General features: G+C 29.0%; 1 protein-coding gene across 1 annotated transcript; it reads left to right on the top strand.

Moving 5' to 3' along the window:
• The first annotated feature begins 1,959 nt into the window (after window positions 1-1,959).
• On the top strand, window positions 1,960-21,336 carry LOC123291448 (breast cancer anti-estrogen resistance protein 3 homolog). The gene is made up of 9 exons (XM_044871744.1): window positions 1,960-2,125; window positions 3,592-3,939; window positions 5,749-5,827; window positions 15,983-16,049; window positions 16,218-16,463; window positions 17,014-18,311; window positions 18,681-18,849; window positions 18,917-19,109; window positions 20,981-21,336. The coding sequence occupies exons 1-9, from the start codon at window positions 2,098-2,100 to the stop codon at window positions 21,334-21,336; spliced, it is 2,784 nt and encodes a 927-aa protein (XP_044727679.1). The 5' UTR covers window positions 1,960-2,097.
• Window positions 21,337-21,443: the final 107 nt, after the last annotated feature.

Below are 21,443 nucleotides of genomic sequence, written 5' to 3'. Positions count from 1 at the left end.
CAAAAATCGAAATTTATTACGAAATATCCTTAAGTTTTCAAATTCACTTTGATAATATTTATATGAATTTTTTATCTATATTATAGTTTCAAAGGGGATGGAAATAAAAACTGTGATGTATTATTTTTCTTCTGCCAAAAGTATTTGATTAACATACTAAAAGTTATATAGAAATAATCATCCTATAAAAAGGTCTGGTAATAAAAAGGGGTCTGTAAATATAGAGTAATTGTTTTAAACTTGTGTTAAAACTAAAATACATAAAAAACAAAGAAAAAAGCGCAATTATTTTTTATACTGCTAATTTCGGTAATTAAAATGCTTTAATATGTTTTGCAAATGCTCTCTTTATATTTATGAAGCTTTATTTTTATTATTACATAGGGGATGAAATGAAATATTCATTGAGTTCCAATTCAACATTTTTTTTTTAAATTTTGTGTCCTATAAAATAAATTAGACCTAATAACCTTTTGTCCTGAGTAGACAATAAATTTTCATTTTAATATTAATAGAGTTTTTCTTACAACATTTTCTTAATTAATTGTGTCAAAAACTATGTTAAAATTTATATTACAAGGACTTCGCCTTCAGTGACATAAGGACTCTTATAACATAAATTTTTAGTGTCATTAACACCATTAGATAAAAAACTATGTTCATTATGTATTTTACCTTATAATTGTCATAGAAAACTCTAGATACTTTATTGTTATCCTTTGTGTAAACTCATATTTAGATTTTGTTCTTTTTAAATCTACCAGTTCACATTATTAAAATTGCCTACATCCGAAATATAAAGCGATTTAGAAAAATAAAGCACATACATTTCATTATGAGAAAAATGAAACGTATGTGTATCTACTTGTGATGTAAAGAATTACATCGTAAAAACCAGACAAATATTGAAAGTAGCTTCTTAAATTTTCATTTCTTGAAAAATATATGTATTACAAAATCGATATACATTTTCAAGAGTCAATAAAATACACAAATATAAATGAAACTTGATTATAATCTACTTCTTATGCACTATATTTAAAATTCGATTTGGAATGTTTATAGGCAATATTAATTGCAGTTCAGCTCATAGAATTGCAGAGTCTTAAAATTAAATACACAAAACCTAAACTGCTTGTTTTTCATTAATATTAATTTATTACTCCAGTCGCTCTATTCCATCGTTCACTCTGAGCAAGTGATTGACGTGATACACGTCTTCTCTCAAAAAATCATTCTTTGCAGCCATCGTTCTAATCTATGCATTAAGTACACGATTCAATAGCAAAATAATTTATTTGCAATACGATTTCCTAGCCCCAAACTTAAAAGTATTAGTTTAATGCTTGTTTTGTTAGTTTTATATAATTTAATTAGGTTCAATTGAAAATTGAAATTAATTTGAAATTTTAGGCACTAGCATGTAAACTAAGAGTTAAGTTTCATATCATATAACAATTATCTATTCGCTTTTTGTGACTGGTTGCTACTTATTCAACGAAAATTGTAAACGGCTTCTATTTTATTTTAAGATGATATAATAAAAGAAGATTATTATATATCTACGAATTCATAGAAATAGGATACAAACATCTAAAATCTCGTACAGTATATTTGGTGATCATTAGGTTTATTTGAAAATCTCCCTATTTTCTGGTCCCGATCTTTGGACTTCCCGGAATTTTAACCCTGGTTTGAGCTTTGGCTAAAATATAGATTGTTTATTTATTAAATAAATTCGTATATAATTTAACACAACTAAACATATCCTAATTGGGAAATTTTGCAAATGACTTCATAGAAGACAATAACGTAGGTATATTTTTCTGAAAAAAATGATATAAATTGTTGGAAATTACTAAATAAAGGGGAAGAATTTGTTATTTTATTGATTAAAATTAATCTTAAAAATAGCATAACAGTTGGTTTTAATAGTATTCCAATGAAATACGTAGATTAGATAACGACAAATTATGAATAGAGCAAATTTTAATTTTGTGTAATTTCAATAAATGACAATTACTTACAATTTTGAAATGTGTTTCAATAATAAAGTATTAATTGTAGTGCTTTTTAAAGTTATATTAATTGGTTATAATGGCTGCAACTAGAACTAAGAGACGTGGTAATTATTTATATTTATTTTATTTTATTGTTTTGCAAAATACTTCGACAAAAAAGTTGCTTCAACGCTCAGATTAATTGCAATGTCTATACTTGAACCTAACTTTTAATTTAATCCAAATGCTTCAAAGTTTAATATAATATATTAGTTAATATTAATATGCTCTCCATTAGTGGCACTCAATATTTTAATCGTTTAAGGTATTTCCAGCATGAAAGGTCTTGTAGACACGTTTGGCCTTTTTTTCACAGAATAATGTTAGTTGTGAGATCTCGAAGTTGCAGAATTTTTGGTCGTTTAGATCGCGAAATAAACAGCTGGAAAGTTCGCGATTTCGAGGATCAAAAGATGTAAAAAAAACAGAGTTGAAAACAATAGCACCAGGTCTTTTTGTTTTCGAGATATTAATTTTGAAAAATTGTCCAAATTGTGAACTTAGCCATTAATTATCTCGTATTTGAAACACGTCTCGTCTCTGAAACTTTGAGATTTAATAGTAAGCCTTTTTCTTAGTCTGTGAAAAATTCGTTAAATTCTGTCTAAAAGTAAGTTTTACCATTACTACAGGTAATATATAAGCTAGTTACTCTTGTCTATAATGCACTAAATTACAGCAGTTATTTTTTTATTTAAATAGGTTCAGTATCACGTACTGAATGTAAATACACAAAATCCTCACAAAAATAGGCGGGGGATGTGCCTCTAATTTAAGGAAAACCGGTTTAAGCTATATCTCCATAACCATGCACTTTAGACCAAAAATGGTAATCAAATTTATTGTAGAATATTGTAAAATTAGCTACCTTTATTGTAAACTTTTTTTTTTTTTGTATCACTAACCGTTTATGACTTAAACGACTATAACGATTTATTTATTGACTATTTAAATAAATATGTCCTCTGATATGTGTTTAAACAAGAGAATGATAATAACTTAACTTTTAAATCTACAAATTTCTCTCTTAACACTAACGGCAGGTAAAACATAAACGTAAAATATGGAAACCGAAAAACTAGATTTCCATTAAGGTGGCATTCACCCCAAGGTTAAAACCTCAATTTTCTTAAAATTTCTTTCAATTTTGTTAAAAAACTTGCTTTTAATGAATCCTTCAAAAGGCAGGCAAAAAGTACAATATAATTTACTAATAGTCGACCGATGAATTATATTTGGTTATAATTTTAGAAATGTTCAGCTTTGAAATCATACACAGGTCTTATAGTGCTAACCGATTTTTTACCAAGGATAACTATAAAAATTATTAAGCATAAATGCAGTATATTTCCCAGTAAATCTCTCCCCCTTCCATGCATCGCTCTATACCCTGACACCACATCATGAACTCTTCATGACTCGTGTGTCTAAGTGTTTCGTAATCTAGAAAACTTCAAGTATGCAGTGTAGATACTACATGCAATGTTTAAAACTGAATAAATATAATAGTTGGATTCATTTTTTATTTCAGGTGGTATATGGAATGGAATACGTTTTCCATCTATGATGTCCATACACCGTAATAGTATCATGAAGATGCCACGACCGCCTCCACCTGCACCACCTCAAACAGAATCCTCTACAAGTACTTTTCCAACAACGGTGAATAATAATATAAAGCCTCATTTAGATGTTGAACAATGGTTGAATGCATTAGATTTGTATGATGAGTATAATGATGTATTTGCACGGTTTACTGGCGTTGAGGAGTTGTTACATTATTCAGAGGCTGATATTAAAGAATTGGGGATTAAAAATTCATCACATCGTGCACGGATTGTTTCAAGTTTGTTGGCATTGAAAATTAAATATGAAAAAAGTAAGTTTTTTTTTTTAAATATGTTGTTGTTATTATTTTATGTTTTACTGTTTCAATTTACACGTTAACGTTCAAACAGTTCTAAAAGTTATTAGGACGTTTTATATTTTTGTACAAATTATTTACTATTTTATTAATTATACTTCAAGATTCAGATTTCAAAATAAAATTGCTCATTTAAACTCGGTTAAATACTTCAGTAAACGAGTCTTAAACCTCTTAATTCTTTCCTATAGCTCTGATTGAACTGAAAATTTGAAATTAAGCTTTGTTCACCCTCTAGTTTGAAATTTATATGATGCCTAGTGGTGGTTTTACCCAGGGGATGGGGGCTACCACCTTTTCCTGGAGGTGGAAAAATATATGTTTAAAATGACAACGGGAATCGATAGAGCGATGAAATCTAAGCAAATAGTTTTTTACGCGCAAATGACTTGGAACTTTATTCATTTTCAAGACTTTTAAGAGTACTTTAAAAAGTGTACAAAATACTTTTATCCAAAAACGTCCAATTTTTCGGATATTTAAAGTTAAATATTCCGAATTTTATTCGCCAATAACTCGGAAAGTATTGACTTTTCGAAATATACTTGAATGACACTTTTTCTTAGAATTCATCGCTCTACCGATTTCCCTGCTGTGGAATTACACCTGCTGGAAGGTGTGGAATTACACCTGCTGGAAGGTGTGGTTACCACCCCCTGGCACCACTAGGCACCATACAACTTTTGATCTAGAGGGTGAACAAAGCTTAATTTCAATCTTTCGATATCAATCGGAGCTATGGATCAAAATTTAGAGATTTGGGCTTTTTTCTCCTCGTTTATTGGAGTATAAAGCAGATCCTCAATGTTATCGGGTATGCAAAATATGGTCTGAGATCTGTCGTTGACTGATTCATTTCATTTATCTGTTAAATATAGATAAATGAAAGTCATATGATAATCGTTTAGTGAGCCAGATACTGATGTAACCGCACAAAAGTTTATATCAATAATGTAAACGTTAGCGTGTAAATGAAGACTTATTTATACCTAAATTTATTATAAACCCCCTTCCCCATTATATTATTTTTAATTATTCATTATAATTTTGCACTATTAATTATTTGTAATTGTTTAGTAATTAACATAAATGTGTGGATGTTAAAATAAACTCCAGCAAATATATGTACCTGATTTTGCGCTTGTAGAAACTCAACCATTTCAAACGACCCTTTTCTAATAGACATAAAATATTTGAATATTGTTTAAGCCAAGCATTCCTCATAATTCTTATTGAAATTATCTTTCGGGTATGATGTAGTGTGTTCATAATTTTTCTAAATAGTTTGACATTATCAAATTAGATGCCAAAGATAACCGAACTTTGTGCTTTTGATGACTTTATTAACAAACAATAAAATCTCTTTGAACATTTGAAGTACTCATTATTTAATTTGATTAAACAGATAATCAAATAGCTGTTATGGTGTTTAATCTAGTTCAAGTTGAAGAGAGTATCTATTTCTAGAATTTTACTTTCGAAGCTAGCCTAATCTATCAACAAATGTTGCCTCATCTCATTTATCCTGTAACAATTTTCTCTCCTCCCTAATTCTTAATTTGAATTTCTTGAAGGATTTCTTTAGCTTAGCTGATACTTAAGCTGTGTATCTAGTTTCGATTGAAATTGGTGGGACAATTTTAGATGAATTTAAATATTAAATATTCCGAATGATATTTTTAATTATTATTATTATTATTATTATTAATTATTAATTTATTTTTGTTTTTTATGTTCTTGATTGTAATTTCATTTCATTTTCAGATTTAAGAAAGCTAAAACATAAGTCAATACAAAGGCATAGCGTTGCTGTGGATAAGCGTCTTAATGTGAAGGATAGTACGTAAGTGCGCAACCATTTTCTTTTTCATTTCATAATCTGAACATTCGAAAAGTAAAGTATTTCATACATTAAACAAAAAACGTATTTTCAACTGTATTTTGGTATTTTTAGGACTTTCTCAACCATTTTCTTTTTCATTTCATAATCTGAACATTCGAAAAGTAAAGTATTTCATACATTAAACAAAAAACGTATTTTCAACTGTATTTTGGTATTTTTAGGACTTTCTCAAAGTTTTAAAGTAAAAAATACGACTTTTCGCATTTATAAAAAAACTAAGCAATCTACAAAAAAAATTAAATGAAAAAATTGAAGAAAAGAAAAAAACTTACCGAATGGTATAGGCTGAATACGATTTCGCTAGATATTCCTTCAGAAAATTGCGAAATTTCAACACAAAATGTTACCTCAAATGAGCGTTTTTGAAAATTTTTAAAAATTGAAATTTCCGCTTTTTATAATAAATTTACGGAAAAAAGGTGTTTTTTTTTTAAAAATCGGTCATAGTCCAGAATTAAGTTGGCCTAGAGAAACGTTCCTAGACTTAAAGTCTTCGTAAAGGATTTTATTGTCATGTGCGTCAGAATGACCACCGAAATCGTATCCAATTCATGACATTCGATAGTTTTTTTCTCTACAACTTATTAACTTTTTTTTGCAATCAAACCCAGTTTTAAAGTATAAAATTCCATACTTTTTGAATATACCGTATTATTAATTTCGACAGTTGTTACACGAACAAAGTCATGTCTATGCTTACCACTTTAGTATCTTTGAATGAAAATAAGAAATACCTACTAGAATAGTGAAGTTAATTTTTTGAACTAATAGACTGAAAAACTATACATTACCTAGATCATAGTAATAACACAAAAGTAGTGCAGGTTGCCTATACAAAGAAAACATTCCAAATAAATTGTACAAAAAATATAGAAACTGTAAATCTCTTCGTCTTAAATAAGAAAACTCGGGCAAACTGATTGTATATTTTTTCCACAATATGTTAGAAGAAACAATATATTCTAACAGAATTGTATTAAGTATGGTTTTTTTTTTTCATTTAGTCGATATTATTACATATACAAGTTACAAACTGGTATTTCACATGGACTCCAATCCTAACGCAACTCAAATCACTTCTTGGGACTCGTTCATAAAAGTTTTCGTAAGTCCTATGCACAACCGAACTATTAAAGAACAATTTTTTAATCCTAAATTGTAGCAAAATTTCAAAAATCTATACCTCTGCAAAAAAAAATCGAATTTGGAACCGCAAAAGCACGTTTGAAAACTTTTACTTTCTAGCTTTAGAATTTATTGCTCAAAAATTATTATCACCGCGTGCCGCTTTGCACGGAGGTTGTAAGAAATGATACCCCTAAATTTTGTATAAAGTTTAGCGGCATCACAAATTTTTTTAAATTATTTTAAGTTGTTAGGCTAGTTAATTTATCTTGAAATTGAGCTACACAAAATTCTCCTTAATTTTTAAGCAGTAGATTTAAAAACTAGAAAGTACAAGTTTTCAAACCAACTGTTTACAAGTACAAATTTAGATACTTTAGGTTTTTGTGTTAAAAAATTTTGCTTGAATACTTTGGCTGTATATATTTCAGAATCTTTATGAAATTCATTTTAATTTTTAGATGAAATAAGTTATCAAGCACTTTCAGTTTTGTATTGACATAAAAGATTCAAATCGTTATATTTTGAAGTAAACGTTAATCAAAATTTTCTAAAAATAATTAACATCTAGAATTTGACTTTCGATACTGATTTCGATGAACATACCAACAGGAGGGCAGGTCAGAGCAACTGCCCTACTGGACCTGGATTTACCATTGATTAAGTTGGCTAAGTTTGAGTTTATACCAAAATACTGTTCAATTCATGAAATTTTTAGGCAAAAAATTTCTGATTTGTTTAGAACCCAAAGTCATCTTTTGCTTCCGTCTTAAACCCCCTCCCCTTTGGGACAAAAATCCACGGTATCAACGATTTATCCACCATAATAGATAAATCTTTTTCGAATATTTTCACCCATTTCCCCCAAACCTTTTATATGCATAACCCAACAAATTTTTATATGGATAGAAAAATGGGTTTAATCTTCTTGGATCTAAAAAATTTAACGACTCATTAAAATTTAATGTTGTATCACTAACAAATATTAAGTTTATAAAAAAAAATTTAATGAAATATTTGACTCAATGAACTGGATCGTTTTTTTTTTTACTTAGATTAAAAAATAGGTAAACGAGAAATAGGTACATAATTGAAAAATTCAATAAATTTCAATTAAGATGAAAACATTTAAAAAAGCCTAACAGCTATTATTAATATCTCGTGGTTAATTTTCTTTATACCCTTCGTATGTTCCCTGTATATACCCTCTTATTTTAGATTAAATACATCCCTGAATAAATTTGTAGACAATTGTAAACATATATAACAATAAGGGGATAAAATAAAAAGGACTATTATTGTACTTTAAAAAACACAAAACGAAAAATGACAAATACAAAAAACTCACTCAAATGTGGTTATATATCACATCCTTTGAGGTTCCGAGGTATAAATAAATGAATTTGTACTTGAAAATTGAAACTATAAGAGAGTCAGAAATGACATCTTTGTTTCTTAAACTAATTATAACGAAAAAACTTTTGTTGTTACAAGAGAGATTTGATTTTCATATGATCCTACGACTATTTATCTTTTGCTGTAAGGTCATTTGGCTTCATGCAAAATCTTTTGTTCTCCCAGAAAACAAAGTCAGAAATACGGTTTCTTATTAAAAAAAAAAATACGTCTTCAAATGACTTTGAAAATTACATTCAATTCCTAAACATAGACCCCATGTTTTTTACTCCAACAAACCCAACAACTTTAATTTACAGCATTTTTTGTCTTAATATCTTGAGAGTTATTCGTATATTTTGGAACACCGCATAGCCTGCAAAAAAGAGATAATAATTATCAAGATGGAGTTAGTTTACTTTTCAAGAACATTCCGGAGAAATTACGAGCACATAGATTTGTAGTTATTATGTAATTGGCTGTTTTTTACCTACGGATCGAGTGAAAAAAACAATTTCCGTGGATTTATAAGCACAAAAACTATTGTGCTCGTTTAGTAGTGGATGTTTGGAAAACTTTGTCTTTTAACTTATTCAAAAAAAAACTGAAAACAATTCCTGGATAAATAAAATATATCTAGAATATCAAAAATGTTTTCAATCTAAAATTTTTATATTTAAAAAAAAGTTTTTATAATGTCTAAAAATTATTTTGCTAGAAAAGATTTTCATTCCAATCAGTTTATTCTTATAAAATTGTTTCCAATCAATTTACAAAAAAAATAAATTTTCCAAAATGGAAATTTTAAAAGTTAGAGCTCTATAAAAATAAATAATATCGAATAAATTTATTTCTTAAAAAAAAAAGAAAAGAATAATTCTTTTATTTGCATATCTATATCAAGAATAATATTTCTAATCTAAATCAACTATTTTATACTTATAAAACGGTTTTCATCAAAAATAAATGTCTTAATAATTTTATTTCGACAGACATTTAAAGTATCATACATCACAAAACAGCATCCACTTAGCTTAAATTTTTCATCAATGAAAAATCATATAATTCTAGCCGAGAGAAGTGTTACATAGTATAGAAAAAAAATGAAAGAAGAAAAAAAACTAAGCATGCGCAACATTGGGGCGCGTACAATTTCCTGTGATAACTATAACATCATAATAAAGAAAAGCGTATAGTAGATATAGTAAATTTCCTATAAATTGGTCTCTGTTATGTAGGAAACATATCAATTTTCCTGAAAGGTTGGATATCAAATCTTAATAAAATTATATTGTTTGTCTACCTTTCAGAGTATTTGCGATAATCTTTAATACGACCAATCTAAGTAACTTTTCGTCGGAATGTTTTATATTTTAGTGGGTCTTTAAGTTGTACATCTTAGTCTTTAGGAGACTTCGATAAGATGTTTTTACCTCGGTAAGGGATTTCAAAGAAAATTTCATAAAGGTTTAGTGTGCGCTAGATATAATTGAAGCTTCTCATTCACTTGGTAACCTAAAACGGGAAAATTGACATGAAATTTCTGAATACTACTACGCAATTTCGTGAGCTCGATTCCCGTTGAGTATACATTAATTTACCTAACATAAATTATTCAGATATGTTACTTAATGAACATTTAAGAAAACGTTACTCATCTTCTTAGCAAAGCATTAAATTTATAGAAACCATTTACAGAGATTGATAGGCAAATGTTTATAAAATAATTTAAAATACGTAAATAAAATAAAAACAAAATATAATATATAATCTACTACGTGAAAGAATAGGTAGCACTATTCAAGAATGTCAGATATCTCGGATTCGATCCCCGCTCAGTTGTATTTTTTACTTCATATCTAACATTCATGCTAAAAATTTTCAATCAATAGTTAATAACTAAATTTAAAAAAAAAAAAAAAAAACCATTTCGAAGACTTGGATGGAAACAATCGAAAATTTGAATTGAACTATGGAGGCGTTCCTAACGTAGTCAATTACTTTTTTTAATTTCCCATAAAAATTTGAAAAATTTATCAAGCTTTTACTTCAAAATATTGTATTTGAATATCCCTGCTAAAATATATTGCATAAGAAATAACTATATCAGTTTTTAGCACATTTTAAAGGATGGTAAATTTTTATTTAATTAACTTGCAGGCACCTCGAAGGAAAATATGTTCTCGCATTTAGGTTTCCTAAAAAAAAAATGTGAAAATTATAGTTGTGTACTTCTTACTTTTACATAAACTAATGGAATAATTTTGAAAGACAAAACTGTTATGCTTTTTTCATAAGGAATATTATTGTTTATAAGACATTATATCTTATTATTAAAAAGGCATTATATCTTATTGTAAATAAGACATTAAGTAATTTTTTGATCTTATTTAATTTTAAAAAAACGTTCAAAAAATTATGACCTAACATATTCATTTTTACCCACACATTCATATAAATGTGTCTACCTACGCATAAGCATTTCTTTTTACTTACATTACTAAAATTTCTCATAACTTTGAATAATTCACGCATAGACGGCGAGACTATAGTTCGCAATATACCTTAAGTCAATCATAAACTTTTCACCAAATTCATATAAAAATAAGGTTTGATACACAACCCCTAGCACGTATATATCGTATCTACACAACATACACATGTACGAAGTAGATTCAAACGACAGTACTACACTATATGGGATCAATACGCATAGGGTGCCCAGACAATGCAAACGTCCGCGCGACATCGAGAGTATAACGGCGTATAGTATATAGAAGGGTGGACGGACCGACGTCGATTTGGATAAAGGGGGTGTGGGCTCGCGCGCGCTCGTTCCTCTATACCATTCTCTACAATTGTTTCGATTCCCATGATGTTTGCTATCATAATTTTTATTTAACAAATACTGTAATATTATGTTTTATTATTTACATTTCAACAATCATAGTCGAGTATAATCGTTTCGGTTCTGAAAGCAAGAATTTATTGTGTGGTTTGTCATTATAAATCTCAGTTACTTGGGTTTTTTGTACTCAGTTTCATTGATAAAATACTCATTATAGTACGAACTTTGGTGTATTCACTTGGTTGTAAATTTTCGAGTAAGTGGGTGGTTTTTCATATCAAAATGAATAATTAAAAAATTTTATGTGCAATAATTATGACGTGATGATGTTTTCATAACAAGAAATTCTGAGCATTGTTTGTCAATGAGAAAGTGATTTTTATAAATAATGTGAAGAAAATGTGTGCTTTCTTTTTATTGAATATCGTGTAGAATTCATTTATCCGGTCTTCTTACTTCTATATACATATTAAGGTAAGAATTGAAATCATCAGATTTTATCTTATAATACAATTTATAATCATTTTTGTTAATTTTTTGTAATATATGCAACTTGTTTTTCATTAATGTAATGTGTATTGTGTACACAAATTTTTGTATTATGTGCGTATTGTGTAGGTATATAATTTATGTAAAACTAGCTGACCCGGCGAACTTTGTGCCGCCTAACAGTCGATTCTTTATTTTATTTTTTTTTTTTTTTTAAATACTTTTCAGATTTCTTATCTATAAAGAGAAAAAGTATATGGGCCATAATAGTTATGATTAATAAACATACAACTGCAAATACTATTACAAACCTTAAAAGTTGGCATGCAATTTTCCCAAACTACTTTTTTTGCTCCAAATTAAGTCATTTGAAAGCAGTCGTTGTATTGTTTTGCTTTTCCGGAACCCCTCTACTAAAACTTGAACTTTATGGTATGGTAAATTAAAGTTCAAATTGACTTTTATTTATTATTACGAATTTTGTGTATGGGAATATAGAAAAATGTTGTTTTTAGACTTTTTCAGGCAATTTTTGTAATTTTTCTTTCCGTAAGAACCATCCTCGTACTTCAAGAAATATTATAAAAAAAAGAATTAGCGAAATCGGTTCAGCTGCTCTCGAAATTTGCGCTTAGCAACACATTCAACGATTCATTTTTATATTGTAGATAAGTAATTTACATGGTAAAACATTCGAGATTTTTGTTTTTAAATTTATATCAACGATTATTTTGTACAGTATAACCTCGATAACTCTAATTTTATGAGGAATAAAAAACTCCGAATAATCGAATTCTATGATAATCAAGATATGCAAGTCCCAATTACCTAATTGACATGTATTGTAGGATATCAGAGGAAGGAAATTCCTTTCAACAAAACGTGAATAAAATTTCTAATTGAAAAGAACCAAAATTTCTACTCATAGAAATTTTCCACAAATTTTTGAAAAGAATCTAAATTTTGAAGTCATAATTAAAAACGATTTAAAAGTTTTTGAAGGTGCAATTATTTTATATTTATTTAATATTGAATTGAATTTGCTAAGCTTAATATTGGAAGTCAAAATGTTCATGTTTTTTATTTATCTCGTTGTATAAATCTTTTATATTAATGTATGCAATGTGTTTTACATGAATGTAATTTGAAATGTATATATTCAGACACAAAACATTATTTATTTTTAGTGTATACAATTTGTTCTTCATGAGTGTAATACTACAAGTTGAGTGAATCGAAACATGCATTTATGTTATTTTATTATTATGTTACAATGTTTGGATTCACTTTCAAATTTAATTTATAAATGAAGGTATTGAGTTATCTGATCTCACAAATGCTTTTGCTAAATAAATCACTTGATATTGTATGTACAATCATCAAATTAAATTAATTTTATTATATTGCTCCGGACAAAAAAGTGATGAAAATTGTGTTATTTAACGTAAGTCCCAAGCGCGGATCCAGCCCTCAAAAAAGGTGATGGGCACGGCATAGCACCTGAAAATCGGTCAAATGCGAATCGGAGTATGAACTCGCTCATGATCAATTTACAAAGGAGATGTTTACAAAGTATATGATGCCGTGGACAAGATTTTGTACAGTATATTTATAAATTAATAAACCTGTAAAATGTCAGTTTGTTCGCTCACAAAACTTACAAAAGTAAATGTGCGTTTGTTTACACATCACAGTGTCACATTTAGACTCTAAACTACTGAACCAATTTTGATGAAATTTTTACAACTTGAAATTAAATTAAACGCCAGTATACATATTACATTGAATAATTTTATTTAAGTTCTTTACTTAAATAACAAATTCAAGCTTTCGATGACGCTTATTTTCATCACATTAAACGAAAAGCCGTTAGTACCAACAACTTATTTCAATAAATTTTGCAACTTTTAGTGGTATATATTCAAACAATAAACGTATTCAAATTTTAATAGTAAAAAAATTTTAACTTTGAAAAGTTCTTTGAAAAGTATAAAGTCCCCCAATCATTGTTTACAATAATAAAGTACTTAATCTTATTTTCTGAGTCCATCCCTTTTTTAATTTAATCCTGAAACTCGATTTTTGAGACGTAGCAGGTGTGAATTCTCTGAATTTGAAAGAGAAAATTTAGAGTGTTCAATATTAAAAACCTCTTACGCTGATATTATATTCGAGCCGCTCTCAGATTCAATCAAAAGCTCACTTTAATTCAAACGAATAGGAAATGGAAGAAAATTTTTAATTAATACTTCCGTTTAAACTATTTTAATTAAATAGTTTAAACGGAAGTTGAATGAAAAAATCTAGTTTTTGCATAATTTAAGTATTTTTTCATTCAACTTTTGCAAATGTAGTAAAATAAATAAAAATTTTAAATAACAATGATAGTTTTTATCGAAAGATCTGCATTCAATTTTTGCCTAACATAACCACTTTTTTCATTTCAAGTGTTCTTCTATCTCTTATCATTTATGAATTAGAATGAGTTTTTAGTTAAACCTGACTACCTGAGAGTAAAGATCGAATTTAATATTCCTGTAAGGTGTGCGATTTTAAATCAAATAATTTTTATTTGAAGCAAAATTTTATTTTTCTAGTTTCGGGCATATAAGGGCACACGGGTCCCAATAAAAATCCAAAAGACTGAAACGAGGGCCACGAAAGGCCCATATATTCGCTTACAATCTACAATTTCATTCTATTTTAGGTAGATGGGTATAAATCGGCTAAAAACTTTATAGACTAAATCAGCGTTTTGCTAGCGACTTGTCTATGTATTCGACTACCAAGTAGTCATCATCAGTATGAATTAGCTAATCGTAATTACTCTTATTATGTTATGCGTTACTAATTTGCATTCCGGACGTGCAGTCCGCCACCAAATTAGCAACGAATAACATACACAATAAGAGAAATTACGATTAGCTAATTCATACTGATGATGACTACTTGGTAGTCGAAATACGTATTTATATAAAAAGTACTTAAAAGTACTTAGAAAGTAAAACTAATTGACCACACTATCTAGCGATCACTTACACAAAAATTAAAATTCTTAATTGTGAAACGTTAAATTTGTAGTGTTATGAAAATATATTCATATGACCACTCAATTAAATTTGCTTAGCAAAACAAAATCATGTGTAGTCATCAAATTAATTTAGGAGTCAATGTAATGTGTTTTTTTAAATACCTGTTCAGTAGTATCACCGATTTTATCAAGAATGTAATTTTAAAATTTATTTTTGTTATTATTTCTGACATAATACCTATCATTCATTCGAGAAAAACAGAAATGTTTGCTTTAGAAGAAATAAATTCAGGAGAGGAAAGCTACCCTGAACTACCGCCCGCTCGATACGCTTATGAACATTGATATATTTTCAAATATTGAATTGTAAATTGTTTTAAAGGTAAATACAGAATGTTCGATTTAAATCTAGGCATATAAATATCACAAGTATGACAGAATACATGCGTTAAGCAATGCATCTAAGTGAGAGGTATTATGTACATGTGTTGAAGCTTCGATATGCGTTGAGATAGTTGTCAGACGCTTGGAAAGTGAGAGTTTCTAAGTTGAATAGATGAACTACAACAGATAAGCCACGATACAAGTCACTTTTGCAATTTCATATAACACCTATAATACCTTCATAAATTTTTTGGTAGTTAATAAATGTATAAATGAATCAAGACCAAGACTGTGCCTAGGTACTAATAAAAGAGCAAGATCAATATTAAGTAGACTAAGATAACATTAAATCAAAACTAAGATTTAGTAGACTAAGACTGCATAAAAACAAAACCAAAACTAAATCCTAGAAAAAGTAAGTGTGCAAAGACAAGGCCTTGATGACTTTGTCCTCATCACCATTTCCATTATGCCAATATAACGTGCTCCTCAAAGTTTAATAATAATAATTGATCGAAAGTCAATATTACATGATGTTTATGTACATTAAAAGTGATTTGATGTGTTTGTCTCAACTCATTATACTCTAGTAATCTTTAAAAACTTGTAAAATGAATGACCTAAGAACACTTAACGTAATTTATGTTATAGCTTTAAAAAGTCTTTTAGTAAAGTACATACATATTTATATATTAACTATAACATTAATTAACTTCATTATACAACAACATTTTTTTAAATGGATAGGACATGAATATTTCTAATTATTCCATTCAGATTAAGATATCTTTTTAAAACTAAAATAATTTATTCTTGATTACAGAGATGATCTCTTAAATTACGTTACGGAATCCAATAATCAGAGTAAAAGTCTGTGTACGTTGATAATGGTACGTATTACAAAAATAAAGCCTCATACCACCATCTAAGATTAACATTTCTATGCTGCAGCTGCAGGTATAGAAATTTTAATTTTAATTAACAAGAAGTTAATATGTGTGGTGAAATCGATCCTGAGACTAAAATAATTTGTATAAAAATTTGTTATTTTTCTGCAGGAACCGATAGCCGATCCAAATTTAGATCCAACAGCACTAAAGAAAGCCTTAGAATGGGAACTATCATTAGATACACGCGATTTATGTTCACACGCATGGTATCATGGAGCAATACCCCGACCACGAGCCGAAGAAATTGTTGAACGTGATGGAGAATTTTTAGTACGTGATTGTACGTCACAGCCAGGAAATTATGTTTTAAGTTGTCGGCACAAAACACAACCATTACATTTTGTTATAAATAAGGTATGTATATATATGCAATGTTCATTACACGCTTATTTTAAGGTTTGATGTTTGCCTTGCAAACTTTCAATTAGACATAATTATAGGATATCCAACGAATTAATTGGAAGACCAAAAAAAATTTTTAATTTTACTTTAAAAGGTCATTTTTCATGATAAATCTTGCTTGTCGAGAAAGTAAGATTATTATACTCCAATCTTTGACCAGACTATAGGATCTAGTAATCAACAACAGACGAATGGCACACACAATTTATCAATCCTATGATCCCTGCTTCTCGATAAAATTAAAATTTCTTAAAATTTAAAAAACAAATAGAAGAAATTTCAAGAATATGCAGTGCGTACCCCTGTGGGAATTAATAAAAGGACAAACATAAACTATTGAAATAATAATACAATTAAAAATTTAGATTAAAAATTGGCCTAACATTTCACACTTAATGCTGAATAATAAAAAATTTTCAAGAAGCAATTAGTCAATAAATCATTTAAACCATTTTAATTAAATATTTATTGCATCTTTAAAATATATTTTTACCTTTTTTAGGTAGTGATTCAACCAGATACGGTGTACGAACGAATTCAATATCAGTTTGAAGATGATGCATACGACACGGTACCTGATTTAATCACATACTATGTGGGCTCTGGCAAACCAATATCAGTGGCATCTGGAGCACGAATACAATATCCACGTAATCGAATGTATCCTCTTTCATTTTATGCTTCTAAGTATCCACCACCATATCCTCAAAGCCGTTTAGTATCTCCAGTAAATACTCCAATTACACCAAATCCACTTCGATATACATCTTTTAATCAAAATAATTGCAATACATTTAATAAATCATCGTCTCCTCAAAAAAATGCTCAAGATATACGACCTAGACTCCCAGCGAAAAAACAACGATCACAATCCTTGACGCCAGCCGAAGCTCAACAAAGATCTTGCCAGGAAAAATGTAACAGTGCTGATGGTGTTATACAATCACCATTAATGACACGATCAGCGGGACAAACTGCCGAACAAGTAAACTCAAAATTTTCCACGCATTCGTTACCAAGAAATTCTTGCACAAAAATATCTCTTCCATCAAATAATTCCACAACATTAGGAAATCGAACCAATAATAAACATATTTCAAGGGTAACAAGCGATCCTTCACTGTCACCATGTGTCGAACGAAAACATTTAATTGAAAATGGTGATGAAGAACCAATTTCAAAATCTCCTCCCCCAAAACCTAGTCGAATACCGTCACTAATGCAGCGTAGTGATTCGAAAGATTCTACCGATATTGACGGTAAAAATAATGATATGGTCTTCCATCCACACGGTTCCATCCAACGAGTTGCGTCATATCATGCATCTGGTTCAGATTCTGGAAATGGATCTGGAGATTCAGCGCAAAGCTCAGCAGCTGGGGATCCTATTGAAGGTGTACATAGGATATCTGGTGTTATCATAAAAAATCCTAGGTATATGTTGTCCAGTTCTGAATCTTCTACTACACTGAAGAATTTTAATTACGCCAATGCCGAAGAGGCAATTATGCAATTAGAAATACCTGCATTAGACACGGTGTCGAAATTTGATATTGAAAATTTCCACACACTATTGTTGCCAGCAACGGAAAATAAACCGTTAGATGCAACTGCCTTACAAAGTATTAAAATAATGTTAAGAGAAAATGGGCCTAGAATATTAGCAAATCATTTAACCAAAATTGATTTACAATTAACTTTAGATGATAATAATAATTGTAACCAATTATTACAAATACCTGGTATTGAGCTTATTACGCTACCACATGGGCATCAACTTCGAAGTGATATTATTGAACGGTAAGCAAACTCTTCTTTCGAATTATTTTAGTACCTATCTATTTAAAATCTTAATTTAATTTTTTTGGAGCTTATTTAGGTTTGAATCAAAAAAAGAATAGTGTTAACTGAATAAAACCTTTCGGTTTAATAGGACCGATCTAGCTAAGTTCCCAATTCATTCTCCGAACTAAAAGAAACCCTCTAAAGAAATCCCCATAGTATCCGTACTCTCGTTCAGACTTATGTACGTTAAGAAGACATTTTATACAAAAGACCTCGAGAAAACTTTTGCTTTCTTAAAGATCATGGGCTTCTTCCAAACTATAACGGCTAGCCCTATTGGCATTGCAAAGAGTCATTTAATTTAAAAGTATTATTTTGTTTCAGAACTGTTTGTCTAAAATTATTAGTTGCTGTGACAATATTAACTTGTACATCAGACTCCGAGCGAGCTGAAATATTAAATAAATGGATTGAAGTAGCAATTGATACGAAAACCGCATTAGGAAATCTGTTTGGATTTTGTGGAATTATGCTCGGTCTATGTGCGACACAAGTAAGTTTTTAGTATCGTATTCGATAAACTGAAAAGCAATTAAACTAATTCGTTTATGCATTTACAGGTTCAATCTTTAGAATCTACATGGCACATGTTAAGGCAGAAGTATACAGATAGTGCCTTTAACTTTGAAGCAAAACTGAGGCCAACACTAAAAAGTATGAATGAATGCACAAATCCACAAGCGCCTAACACAACAATACCTCATTTACTGCCAATAGTTTTACTACAAGAGCGTGGTTTGGATGATTTTATTGGTAAGATCATGTACTCATTTTCCTCAATATTATTTGCCTTTTTTTTACTTTAATATTCAGTATATTCAGAAATAGTCTAAGCACTCTTATAATACTTTACTACATAGAGGTGTGAATTTCCAGTTCTCATATTCAGATATATAATATGAAAAATTAAATCACAAATTAAATCAAATGATCAAATTAAAGAATTGATTCTCTATGTTTCCGAGAAAACAAGGAACTCATTACTCTCCTAAATGATAATGGGGTATTTTGAATTAGGAACTGATTAACCTCCAAAATCGAAATTTTGTTGATAATAAATAAAGTAAATAATACAGAGTACAAACAAAATTGGATTAAAATTTTAATTATTATTAATATATTCACTGTTCATTAAAAGGTATCAAAAAGTACCATAATAGTCATTTCGATAAACCAAGTATGTAATCCTACTAAATTTGGGCCATACTTTTCAAATTTGTGATCAAAATTGACCTAGCTCTAATAGATTTCAAGAATGTGGAGCCCTGGTCCCGGAATTAAGCACATAAGTGATAGCTAGCGTAAAATTGACATCACAGCTGAAAAGAATGACCCAAAATAAGTGGGTTTCAACAAAAATTCCACTAAGATCGGATTAAATTTGACTGTGTTATCAAAAAAATCGAATTTTTCAACTTTATGACGTCATCAGAATCCAAAAAATTTAATTTTGCTTTATCACAGTCAAATTTTATCCAATTTTGATAAACCAAGTATGAAATCCTACTAAATTTGGGCCATACTTTTCAAATTTATGATCAAAAAAGACCTAGGTCTAATATGTTTCAAGAATGTGGAGTCCTGGTCCCGGAATTAAGCACATAAGTGATGGCTAGCGTAAAATTGACATCACAGATGAAAAGAATAACCCAAAATTAGTGGGTTTCAAAAAAAATTCCACTAAGATCGGATTAAATTTGCCTGTGTTATCAAAAAAATCGAATTTTTTAACTTTATGACGTCATCAGAATCCAAAAAATTTAATTTTGCTCTATCACAGTCAAATTTTATTCAATTTTGATAAACCAAGTATGAAATCCTACTAAATTTGGGCCATACTTTTCAAATTTATGATCAAAAAAGACCTAGGTCTAATAGGTTTCAAGAATGTGGAGCCCTGGTCCCGGAATTAAGCACATAAGTGATAGCTAGCGTAAAATTGACATCACAGCTGAAAAGAATGACCCAAAATTAGTGGGTTTCAAAAAAAATTCCACTAAGATCGGATTAAATTTGCCTGTGTTATCAAAAAAAATCGAATTTTTTAACTTTATGACGTCATCAGAATCCAAAAAATTTAATTTTGCTCTATCACAGTCAAATTTTATTCAATTTTGATAAACCAAGTATGAAATCCTACTAAAGTTGGGCCATACTTTTCAAATTTGTGATCAAAATTGACCTAGGTCTAATTGTTTTCAAGAATGTGGAGTCCTGGTCTCGGATTTAAGTTGGTTTATTAGTTACGGATCTGCTAGAACAAAATTAGTTATGGACCTGCTAGATTCTGTAATGAATTAACTGAAATTGTAGACCATCTTTTATGCAGCCACGGGGTTATTTTTCTTCTTAATACAGTAAAACGTCTCCTCATTGAGGCGACTACTAACTACTAGCTTTAACTAATCTACTGCTCTCATAATGAGAGTTCTCTCTCTCATAATGAGAGTTAGTTGTAACTAAAATTTTTAGCGAACATGATTATTGTCTTTACCTTCTTCATTGATATTACCATAAATAATAAATATTTATATTTATTGTCTATGGATATTACATTTTATACTATTAAGTTTTATCGACCTCTTAAAATTTTATTTTGATAAAATGTTTTTATTTTTTTTTAGGTGACGGAGCTGCAATTAGTGAAAAAAATCCATTAACTCAAACATGTCTATCACCATGGGAAACGAAATCTCCTGATTTTGGTCTATCCACAATGTTTGCACATTTGGAAGCATCGCGAAAATTTAATGACAATATTCCATTATATAAGCGTAATGCCGAAATAATTCTAGGTGATACAAGTAGAACAGATGAATTGATGTTGGATGCATTTCGTACAGAATTTCATTTAAAATTTTTATGGGGTTCACGAGGTGCACATGTTGAATCTGTTGAAAGACATTTTAAATTTGAACAAGTATTAAAAGTGTTAGCTGATAAATATTCAGAATCTGCACAAATTGGGACCAGTGTATAAAAATTTATTTATTTATATAAAATTATTTAGTTCCTAATAAATTTAATTGTATGAATATAATTATTATTGTCGATATATAATTTATTCACTAACCTAATATGATAGAA

This window comes from Chrysoperla carnea, chromosome 1 (genome assembly GCF_905475395.1).
Source record: "Chrysoperla carnea chromosome 1, inChrCarn1.1, whole genome shotgun sequence".
Lineage (NCBI taxonomy): Eukaryota > Metazoa > Arthropoda > Insecta > Neuroptera > Chrysopidae > Chrysoperla > Chrysoperla carnea.
Note: the sequence above shows the minus strand (reverse complement) of the source record. Positions and strands in the feature narration are given on the sequence as shown.

Bases quoted from the DNA above. Each gene is read 5' to 3' on its own strand.
- LOC123291448 (XM_044871744.1), top strand. From the start codon at position 2,098: ATGGCTGCAACTAGAACTAAGAGACGTG. The intron at 2,126-3,591 runs GTAATTATTTAT...TTTTTATTTCAG, and splicing joins AACTAGAACTAAGAGACGTG to GTGGTATATGGAATGGAATA. The intron at 16,050-16,217 runs GTACGTATTACA...ATTTTTCTGCAG, and splicing joins GTCTGTGTACGTTGATAATG to GAACCGATAGCCGATCCAAA.